Source organism: Miniopterus natalensis, chromosome 8, assembly GCF_054644295.1.
Source record: "Miniopterus natalensis isolate mMinNat1 chromosome 8, mMinNat1.hap1, whole genome shotgun sequence".
Classification (NCBI taxonomy): domain Eukaryota; kingdom Metazoa; phylum Chordata; class Mammalia; order Chiroptera; family Miniopteridae; genus Miniopterus; species Miniopterus natalensis.
In genome coordinates, this window is record NC_142088.1 from 57,671,776 (window position 1) to 57,683,835 (window position 12,060).

At 38.6% G+C, this 12,060-nt stretch overlaps 1 protein-coding gene across 2 annotated transcripts in view; it reads right to left on the reverse strand.

The window, feature by feature from the left end:
* Positions 1-5,088: 5,088 nt before the first annotated feature.
* The window catches only part of EPC2 (enhancer of polycomb 2), a 98,350-nt gene continuing 91,378 nt past the window's right edge, over positions 5,089-12,060 (reverse strand). Inside the window, exons 11-14 of one of the 2 annotated variants that reach the window (XM_016205556.2) lie at positions 11,197-11,327; positions 8,781-8,940; positions 7,518-7,851; positions 5,089-6,356 (exon numbers count right to left, since the gene is read on the reverse strand). In XM_016205556.2, the coding sequence (XP_016061042.1) occupies positions 6,284-6,356; positions 7,518-7,851; positions 8,781-8,940; positions 11,197-11,327 (698 nt within the window). In that variant the 3' untranslated portion in view covers positions 5,089-6,283. Of the gene's footprint in view, positions 6,357-7,517; positions 7,852-8,780; positions 8,941-11,196; positions 11,334-12,060 lie in introns of both variants that reach the window. The other variant, XM_016205549.2, reaches the window with a different exon arrangement.

Sequence of the window (12,060 nt, forward strand, 5' to 3'; positions counted from 1 at the left end):
CCTTGGAGCTAATGGGACTTAGGGGAACAATTTAACCCTCCTTATTTTACAGCTAAGGAAATAAAGTCTAAACCTTTCAGCAAAGTTACTTGTCCACCGTCACAACCAGTACACAGAAAGATTAGGCTAGTCATTCCCAATCTTGGCTGCAGTCAACAAACACCATCTGGTGAACATACAAAAACCCAGTCAACCAATCAATCATACAAGCAAACAAACAAAAGAATACAAAGAATGCTGGTATCCTGACTCACTTTTGGAGATTCAACCAGCCTGGGATGAGACCCACACATCTGTGCTTCTACAAGCTCACTTGAGTGCTTCCGATGGCGAGAAGCACTGGGTAGGACTTCGGCTCGGGATTTCTGATCACATTATTGCCTTTTCCCTCACTGCTAAACCCTCGCCACCTGTATTTCCTTAGCAACCCAAATCGCTCATTTCTACCCACTTGCACTCCTTCTGCGGAGTTCTTCCAAGGAAGTCAGACAACACCCTGGGTTACCAGATACTCCTCCTCGATGGCTACCTTGCCTCTTCTCTGTCCCTCACCTTCCCTGCCTTCCTCTGGCCAGATACTGAGGTTTTGCTGCTTACAGTTATCTTCTTTCCAGTCTACTCTTGCTCTAGCCGACCTCATCCACTCTCTTCCACAAGGCTTATGTGCTGACGATGGGCAGGCTTATCGCCAGACTGACGTCACCTCCTGCCTGACATCTAGGACCATGGAATTTATGATTCACAAAGTAGCACAATGTTTGCACTAGAGTACCTGGTGACTTAATGGAGTCGATTCAGTTATTGAGATACGGCACACACCCTGGAGTAGCCCTGTAATTCCCATCTCTTAGTATCTAGGCTTTCCCTCCCTTTGAGTGTGAAGAAGGCCTGTGACTTGCTTCTAATAGAACAGGGCAAAAGTGAAAGGATTTTACAGATGTGATTAAGGTCCTTCGTCAGTTGACTAAGTTAATAAAGCAGATCAGGCAGCATGGGCCTGACCTAATCAGATGAGCCCTTTACGAGGCCCGGGTCTTCCCCGAGGCAAGAGACTTCACACAGCATAAACCCTCTTCCATTGCTAGCTTTGCAGAAGCAAATTGCTCTGAGTTCTACAGCCACAGAGTGAATTCTGTCTACAACCTGAGGGAGTTTAGAAGTGAATCCTTCCCTCCTTGAGTCTCCAGATGAGAACACAGAGCTGTTGCCACCTTGATTTCATCCTTGTGCTGGACTCTTCACCCACATGTGTAACAATTTATTACTCAGCAGCAGAAAACCAATGTTTTATGTTAAAAGCTGAAATCCTTGCCCTGGCCGGTGCGGCTCAGCTGGTTGGGTGTCATCCTGTGCACTGAAAAGTTGCTGGTTCGATTCCTGGTCAGGGTGGCAGGCTCCGTCCCCAGTAGGGGGTGTGCAGGAGGCAGATGATCAATATTTTCCTCTTGTATCAATGTTTCTCTCTCCCTCTCCCTCTTTCTCTAAAAATCAATAAAAAATATTTTAAAAAAAAGAAAGCTGAAATCGTCCATCTTGGCTATTGCTAATTTGGGCTCACTTGGGCTGGCCAAAATCTACTCACAGCAGTGAGAAAGCACCTAACAGACAGGCATTAGTAAGACAAGGAGCTGTGTGTGCCCATGACCTTCAGTGGTCCTGGGGCTGAAGAGAGGAACAGAAGAGAACATGGTGTTCGTCTACGCACTAATGAAAGGTTTTCAACATTGGCAAATGGAAAATGTCATTGCTCTAGAATGTGCCATTGATCAAATCAATAGTCTGTATATGGCAGGTGAAATAATTTTCTTCTTGTGACTGGGGTTGGTCTTTTGTTCTAGCAGTGAAAGTAACTGCAGAATCCCAGGCTTTCCTGAGAATAAGAGGTGTTCATTCTGAGGCAGGGTCAATGTTCCGAGATATTTTATCACCTCCTTGACCTGCAGTGTTACTCTCATCAGCCAGCCAGTGAAGGAGGGGTTTTGTTCAAACATGCAATGATTTGAACAAGGGAGTTCCATGAGAATAACAAAGTCTTTAAGTACAGACAGAACCCTTAATCTTGATACATCATAAAAGATTCCATTTCAAGACAGCCCAAGCCTAAAGTTCTATACCAAATAAATCATTGCTGGAGAAATACATGGCTTAGTGTCACCTTCCTCTTCCCTACTTTAAAATCTCAAGCTTTGCAGTAAGCCACAGCCTAAAAGGTTAAGCCTGTGTTTGAAATAAGAAATAGTTCCCCTTCAGGCAATAGGAGAAGGAAAAGGCAGGTGGGAAGGCCTGATTTGTTACAGATCCTTTTGAATGGTGCTAAGTCAACGGATAGTGATAATAGCAGAGATGGTGGTTACCTGATTCCACCCATTTGCCCTGTGATACAAGTTCAGAGATATGAAGATGGTAAAATCACCAGCCAATTAAATGGCTCAGAGGTACTAAAACCCAGCTCAACAAATTCAGATAGTCTACTGTCCCGTTTCCCCAGACACTTCCCCCGAAAAATGTAATTCTTATGCCCTTCTGAGACTTGTAGTCACTGAAGTTGGTACTAGTTCCACACAAGCTCAGCTGCATTACATAAAAGGCAACTGTCCACACTCCAGTCAGCCTTGACGGCATTAGTGACTAAAAAAAGCTCTAGACTAACTGTATCTCAGTCTTCGATGCCACATCATTTATTTCCTTGTTGAGAAACCAGTGACCCATGGGCCATACATACACCTCCACCAAGCTTGTCTGTGTGGCCTTCCTGGAGTGTCAGGAAAACTTGCTTATTTTCCAGATGGGGAAACCAAGGTCCAGAAAGGGCAAAACTCAGCCCAGACCCTGCTCCCAGTGCCCTGTGCTGACTGAGAGCTATAGCACTCACTGGCCAGGTCTGACGGGGTAAACGGATTGGTTTGGGTTTGCTGGGCAGATGGCTAGAAGCCATAGTTGATCTAATGCACTCAGTCTGGGAAGTAAAAAGCAAACATTAATTGCCTTGTGGTGGAAGAGTGAGGGAGGCTGTTTTCTAAATGAATTTTAAAACTCTGCTACAGATGCTGCCAATAAGTGGACTGAGAAATACAGTGAGTACTTCTTTAAAGAGCATCTCTTTCACATTAAAGATGGATGCAGTGGCTCGAGAGTGTTGACCACCTAAGTTTAATTCCTGGCTCAGTAACTTACAGCTATGAGACATAGGGCAAGTTATATAACTGCTCTAAACTTTGTTTTCCTGATGTGTAAAATGGGAAAAATAATAGTACTTCACACGACTGTCATCAGGACTAAATGAAAAAGTCACCAGGAGAGAACTCGGTGTGTTCCATGGCACTAGCTATTATGTTGTGCTTAGTGATGAAAATATCACTTGTCTTGCTGGATAAAGTAGTCACAATTACTGGAGATATCCTTAACCTTTTGAAATTTAATTTGCCAAGTCAGTTAAGGAACAACAGAACATTTCAGTCAAGAGTGTATTGCTACTGATCAACAAAATTGGCTGAAAATAGAGCATTATACTCAAATACAGCAGAATATTATAGGGCAAAGTTTCTGAAATGGTAGCCCTCCTTACTACCCTCCCCTCAAAAAACAACCTTGGTAATAAAACACACTAAACATGGCTGCAAATACTGTATTCCCTATTTTTAAAAAAGAATGTGTGTATGGTGTATATGTTTTTTAAATGTGCCCACCAGATATTTTTATTTTTCTCTTGGTCCTTTGCAACAGAAAGATATGCAACAGTTCACGAAATATACTTAGAGCTACCATCATAATAGCTGGGCATGATAATCATCTTCAGTTACCAGGAAAGGACGGGTACACTCCTAGGAAGACAGAAAACTAGTTTATAAATATTTTTATCTACACAGAATTACAAGATATCCCAAGCATACCAGAGTTACCCTTTTATTTAAAACAAACAAGTCTACTACTCCATCAAAAAACATTTCCCAAGGACCCTAGGAGTTTACTGAACTACAAGGACCAATACTAGTTTCCGCAGAAAACTGAGAGAGACAGTGGTACTGCCCAGTGGAGAGCCCAGGCAAAAATAAACTATTCTCCAAGTTAATAAGGTGAAAATAAATATCTGTCACTTTTTGAAAAGCAGTGGAAAAATGTGTGTGCAGGTAACTGAAATGCCATCCGTGAAATAGTTACAACCACCAAAATAAAAAAGGCTTATTTTTCTATTTTACTTCAACAGGAACAAATAAACTGGTCATCAGTCTGATAAACTCTAGATTTGCCACATCTCCAGAAACTGTACACGTGGATTGTTCTTTTGTTTTACTTGAATCATTTTTAACATGTATATCATATAAGGCAAATTCACTTCATGCTTTGCTTCAGTAAAATGGAAAAGCTTTCTCTGAAATTGGCACTAAAGTTGTTTTAAGTTCTTAACAGCAAAGAGATACATCCAACTATAAGCAGAATGAACAGGCATAATACATATCAATCAAAATGATTTCCTTTATATCATCAGCAATGAGTAACTCCAGAGGTAGTATGGCAGAAACGAGCATGGATCCTATCAGGTCACAACTGATGAAGAAATTAAATTTATTTTTTTCTATGGTTTTGCCCATAAATTGCTTTACACATTTAGGACCTGAATAAAAACCGCTCTCAGCAGAATCTTGGCCCATTAATTCAACTGTCATATCAATTTACAACTTTTAGAACTGCAGATATAAAAAATGTAAAGTATAAAATTATGTAAGTTTGAAATGGTTTTAATCATATTCATTAAAAATATTTACATTTCCCAGTACTTACTTGACAAAACGCCCTTGCAATATATTCTACTCTAAACTTCTATTTATAAAATGAGGCTCATTTATGAGATTTCCATGAATTGTTATACTGCAATTCTGCAAAATATTTCAAGAACTTTTCATATCAAAGGTAGTTTATATTGGATTATCTGAAACCCAATAGTGCCCACAGATGAGCTTCTTATAGTTCTTTTCATTAATGCTTGGAAAGCACTGTGAAAATGAAAAGTGCTGTTAAGTGCTATCACCTCTCTTAAACTTCTACTTACACTGTGTGCACATTGTGAAATAAACACATATGCAGCATGGCCATGTTTTGATATGTATTTTTATTTCCCTGCAGTTTTCACTTATCAAGAACAAGTAACAGGGAAAGTTGTCTGAACTAGTGCATAAACAAACATTCTGAAACACCACTACACGTATCTAATTTACAAGAACCGTATAAAAAAAAGTCACTAAAACACTACACTATGAAGGTGTCCAACGCTTACAGTCAGACTTTTTCCAACCCGTTACTTGCCTTGTAGCCACAGGAAAACTCTCCAAAATTGAAAAGACAATCTTGCCACAACCCTCCCCCCCTCCCAACACCTGGGATGGCTCGATAGCTAGACTTCCAATAATTATTGCAATGATATAATGCAATACATACCTGGTAAAATATCCTTTATGTGGTGTGTTACAGTTTTAAAGCCAGTTAAAATATGCAGTCTTCAGATAAAATGTAATCCTTGAAAAATTTTCAGATCTGCACAGTTTAAATGTGCTAGATGCATAATTTTTCCTAGTCCGCTTTTTTCTGTGTAATTATTTTTTATAAACTGGTATTATAAATAGAAATATACATTCAAAATATATGGAAAAGTGAGTTACTACATTAAATTTGCATGTATCGATCCATCCCTTTCCCCTGCACAGTAATAGAAAATACTATTTTGCCTTGAACTTCATATTTGACAGTGAAATGCCACTAAAGTATTTACCAAAAAGTCCATCTAGTCAAAGTGTGAAACAAAATGAACCAAGTGAAAACTTTACAGGTCCTTTAGAAAAAAATTACAAGAATTTCATTTCCTAGCTATGAATCTTTAACTTTTTTAGACACAAAGTTGGATTTATTTTTACAAGATACAAAATGTAAACATGGCAAAATAAATAGTTAAAACAAGTGATGTAGGATCCCATTTCATGCTCATGATCCCATTAAAGAATTATTTTTTAAAATCCATTCAGTTGCAAATTCAAGTGCAAAAGCATGATGATGAATATCTACTATTCAAGTAACAGAAATAATATTGATGATACAAATAAACTATTTTACAAGGTAGTGATTTTCCCAATTTTACAAAATATACATCATATATCGATTACACATCCAAGATACTGTAGTCCATTTAGGTCCATGGTTAACCTCTGTGATCCACAGAGTGTCGCCTTTTGCATTCAGCTGGAATATGAATGACTGCACACCATCAGCACAGGTCAAAGCCACATGTTTTAGGTTATGTCACTTCCATAGCTACTGTTGTCTCTGCTATTCCATTTAAACCCAATCTTTCTGGTTCATGGTTCTCTCTATAATAAGGCAAAGAGTAAAATAAACATTAAAACTCTCTAGTATTTACAATACATTTTTATGTACTATAACTAAACATGTACTTGCCAAGAACATTCCCCATTTTTACAATTTCTATACAGGAATGAGAAGTTTCCTTCAGCTGAGAAACCCTATTAATTCCTAATTACTTGACTATAACTACTTACTTAGGAAAGAAAGTAATTTAATATTTCAATGATAAATTACTTATGTAATAGATAACGTAGGACAACCGAAGTTTTTTACAGTAGATGGAGCATACGATGCTCCAAAACAATGATCATTAGGAGCACAATATTAAATTACTTTCCACTACAGTTTAAATTTTTCCAGTTTAAGCTTGTGTAGTTATTAACCCGTGAAAATAATTTTTTTTAACAGTCACTGTTCTCATCTATTACTCTCACAGAAAGAAGATAAAAAATAATCTGAGCCCGGATGGGGTGGCTCAGGGTTGAGAATCGACTCATGAACCAAGTGGTCACTGGTTCCATTCCTGGTCAGGGCACATGCCCGGGTTGCAGGCTCGAACCTCAGTAGAGGGCGTGCAGGAGGCAGCCGATCAATGTTTCTCTCTTATTGATGTTTCTATCTCTCTATCCCTTTCCCTCCCCCTCTCTAAAAAAATCAATAAAAACATACTAAAAAAATACTCTGAAATACATTATCCTAGATTTAGTTAATCCCAGAATATTCTCAATATACACATAGAATAATTTACTTTCCCATTCTGTTTAATGTTGAGGAAATACGAAATTGATTTGAAAAGTAAAGCTCTGACATGGAAGTTAATAACAATTCTAATCCTCTAGATTGTCTAAACTACAGAAAAGTCATGTAAGAGTAACTGAAGCTTCTAATAAAGGCTCTGTTTTTGGTTTGATGGTTCCCAGTTTGATGTGGTTTTCTCCTGTTTTTATCATTCTGGTTAGCATTTAAACACCCTACTAGTGACCTCAAATAAATAATGTAAGTCACAGCATTTTACACTAGGCAGATAATTCAGTATCTGTTGAAAAGCAAGCCAATCAACAGATATCTATTACCTGAACGGTAAAAAAAAAAAAAAGTCTTTTCCTCCCACAGGAGAGCCAGCAGAAAAGGATAGAATGATGCTTGAAATAAGCACATACACACACCTTGCTATGCTGCTGATGGCACTGCTGGGAGTAACCTTTGGCACTCTGTCCATACTGGCAGCAACTGTGGCAAGTTTTAAGGCTGTTGGCGATGGTGCTGAAGTCCGTGTATTGATATGCACATTGACTGGAGAAACAACACTGACGTTATTGAGGTGCACTGCATTTGTCAGGCAAGAATTGTTCATGGGAAGTGTTGGAGGACTGCTTGTGCACAATGCTGGGATTAAGTGGTTTGTAGTGGTGTGGCCAACTGTCCTGACAAGTTGTACAGCTGAAATCCCTGGGCTGGATGATAAAGCCATATTGGTGGAGTATAATGTTTTAGAGGTTCCTGAAGGAGAAAAAAAATCATTCAATTCATATCCTGAGACATTAATTAAACTCTTAAAAAGAGTTTAATAATAAAAAAATAAATTCGAACATTTGTATTCCAATTAAATGGCAAATCAACTTTCCACATAATGGCCTCTCAAAAGACAGCTTCTAATCAGTAAGTACAACATACTCACCTGTTACAGCCCCAAAGACAAAGACACCTTCTTTCTACATAAAAGGGCTTTGCAAAGTATTCTCTCTCCATATTTGGAAACTGTATAATAGGACAGAGAGGTCCATTCTGGAGGCTGAGGGCGGGTGAAAATGATAGTTGGATTTCTATTAGAATTTATACATGTAAGAACATCAGTAAGGAGGGGCAATCAGGATGGTGGATACACGTAAAAGCAAGTGGAAAATCCCAAGGTCTGAGCAGTAGTTGAAGGATGTTTGAACAGCAGGTCCTGGAGGACTCGGGGTAGTAAGCAGCAGACAGTCTCACAGCAATGCTGCACTTCAAGAGGAGTCAGAGAAAGAGGGCCTCTGAGTATGTAAACATGGGGAGGCAAACCCAATCTCAAACTTATTGACCATCCTGTATTGTATTTTGCCTTTGAAACAAAATATGGATAATCCAGTGGTGATGGTGAATGATTAGCTTGATGCATTTCCTAAGATGTGAGGCAACTGACAGGACATGGATAAAATTAGGCAGGGTGGAGAGTCACAAAGGTAGGTATCCAATGGGTATGCAATGAAAGAAATAGAAAGCAGGCTCTACTTGAATTCTAAAAAACATTCAGCTACTCCACTAGTCATTATCCACAGACATTCTAAAGATTGACTTGTACATTTTCCCCTTGGATTTAAAAAACAAAAACCATACCTCAAATCACTGAGTTACAACTTTGAGCTAGCAAGTACCATGTGAAACCACAGACTTACCTGAAGGCTGGACAACACCGTTTATGTTGTTGTGGCCAGTGTTCTGTTCCTTGGCTGCGTCAGTGCGACTTGGAACAGGTGCACTGACCACTGCAGATGCAGCAAAGTGGGCGCTGGCTGAGTCGAGTGTTTTAGACATACAGTCAGAGGTGCTTGAGCCCTATAAAATGAACAAAATGAAACCTAATTATTTAGGTATGATTCCATGAACATAATAAGAAGTGGGCAAACACAGGAAAAGGCGGTTTCCTTTTTCATATGGGACAGTTGTGTTTACATTAAGAGATCTAGGGCTCCACAGACTATTTTTGGCATATGAAGCAGGGAAGTGACTAAAAACCAGGAAGCAATTATTTCTAAGAAAGAACTAGGGGATTAAGAAACCCAAACCTTTAATGCTCTATAAATATTTCCAATATGTGTTAATGAATACCTTTAAAAATACTTGACCATCTTGATACTATGAGAAAATAAAATCACAGAGACGACTAACAGTCATTTTTGTCACAATGTAAAAAGCATGCCTTGGCCCAACCTTGCAGTAGGCTGAAAACACCTTAGGCTGGTTACCAAAGAGACTCAGAAAAACCAAATAGAAAGGCAAGTTTAATGGCATTTACTCCTTTTTTTCAAAGAAAATTATCTTTATTGTCGAGAGCATTACAGATGTCCCCCATGTCCCCCTCCACTCCAGGCCTTCATGGCTCTTTTGTCTGTGTCCATGGGTTATGTATATATACATATAAGTTCTTTGGTTAATCTCTTGTCACCTCCTCCCTACCCCACTTCCCTCTGAGATTCGTCGATGTGTTCCATGCTTCCATGTCTCTGGAGCTATTTTGTTCACCAATTTATTTTGTTCATCAGGTTCCACAGATAAGTGAGATCGTGTGATACTTGGCTTATTTAGCTTAGTATAATATTTTTCAGGTCCCTCCATGCTGTCTCAAAGGGTAACAGATCCTTCTTTTTTACAGCTGCATAGTATTCCACGGTGTAAACGTACCACAGCCTTTTAATCCACTCACCTACTGATGGGCACTTGGGCTGTTTCCAGATCTTAGCTATTGTAAATTGTGCTGCTATGAACACAGGGGTTCCATAGATTCTTTCTGATTGGTGTTTTGGGTTTCTTAGAATATATTCCTAGGAGTGGGATCACTGGGTCAAATGGCAGCTCCATTTTTAATTTTTTGAGGAAACTCCATACTGTTTTCTATAGTGGCTCCACCAGTCTGCATTCCCACCAGCAGTGAAACAGGGTTTCCTTTTCTCCACACCCTCGCCAGCACTTGTTGTTTGTTGATTTATTGATGGTAGCCATTCTGACAGGCGTGAGGTGATACCTCATTTAATTTGCATCTTTCCAATGATGAGTGCCGTTGAGCATTTTTTCATGTCTCTTGGCCATCTGTATGTCCTTTTTGGAGAAGTGTCTATTTAGGTCCTCTGAATGGCATTTGCTCTTGATTTTGTATAAAACTGGTAGCTATTTCTAATAGCCAACAACCCTAGAATGTGGTCAGTCCCAAATCCATCAGGATGTTACAGGAGTGTTGAGGGGTCCTAGGGTCACTGAGATTTTCACGTTGCTGACTTGGGATCTCCAAGGTCAGTGTACTGACCCTTTGAGAATGAGCTGAACTACTATGGGCAGACGCTGGCCTGAGATACAACGAAACTGAGTTAATCTCATTATTTTATAATTACTTTTTAGAATTACGGCGCAACAATATTTAAGATCTAAAATACTAGGTTTATTTTTTCAAATGGCTCAAATTTGAAATACACTCCTGAATTACAGTTTTGTTTTTAATGGCTTAAACAACAGACATTTATTCTCATACAGTTGTGGAGGCCAAATGTCCAAAATGAGTCTACAGGGCTCATCTGAAAGTGTTGAAAGCTTTTCTCTTCTGGCAATTAGTTTTATAAGGTATTTTTATTCTTATCTATAGTGTCTTCACTTAATGGTGCTTATGGGAAACCTCACCTGGTGGCATTTTTTTCCTTCAGGGAAATATGATTCAAGGAGACAAGGGGCTATGTTTAGAGTTACTGCACAACTAAGAGAATTATCTTTCAGCTCAGGGTACACCCACAGTTAGGAAAGTTAAATCCTTGAAAAAAATATTTTTGGGGACAGGAAGGGTGGGGGATAATGGTTCTAAGAGTATATAATTACTTTTATAAATTCTCAGTAAGCCTTCAAAACATTTTTTCCTAAATTAAAAACATATTTGGCTCTAGTAAGCCTCATAAAATATTAACTAGTCACTTAAAATTAAGTAAATTAATGACCTCTAAAATCAAGAGTGGTAATATCAAGATTATGTTCTCTAACTTGGCTACAACTGAACAAAACTATACGATGACGAGAAAGGAGGAGAAAGACGCATGCTAAAGCCAGGCTTACCTGTGCTTTCGGATGGGTCTGCTGCGAGGAATGCTGAGATTGCTGTTTCTGCTGAAGCTGAGCAAGCTGCTGCCTCTGCATTTGAACTAACTGCTGTTGATGTGTCTGAAACTGCTCTTCTGTGATACCCCCTGTTACTGGTAAAGGACATGAGTTTCAAAACTAAGTATGTTTCAAAGTACATTTAATAACACAGGTAAAATGCAAGATAAAATTATTCCACAATTAAGATGAAAAGCAACTACAAATCACAATATACATCATTAGCAAAGAATCCAATAAAAATGACAAATCTTTCAGCAAAAGTGGCTTATGCTAATATCCATCAGACCTTATGCTAGAAGTTCCTGTATGTGGTTTTTACTGTACAACATAGTTCTAATGTGAGAATTCTATCACTTATTCAGATTCAGTGTCTTTGTGATCACTCTTAATTCTCTACACTATGGTAACTACAATGAGAAAAACTTTGATTTATTAGTGCAAATAGTAAGATGACTAAGTTAAGTTACAGCCTTAATAAGGAAACAGAACCATCTTTAAGAATGTAAATGATCCTGACTGCTGGTTTTCATCTATGACACTGACATGAAAATACCTTTTTTTCTGATTACAAATCAGAGTGGAAGACAAAGATGTTCATCTAACATAACCACTGACCAGCAATTTTCAACCTTTCCCATGTCATGGCACACGTAAGCTAATTACAAAAATTCTCCAGCACACCAAAAAATACATTATACTTTTTCCGATCTGACAAAAAAAAAAAAAAAGGTGTAATTTTTCATTCACACCATATGGTTATTATTGTGTTGACTACTGCCATTTTTTTATTTGACAATCCAATGAAAAAGAGGTCAATGC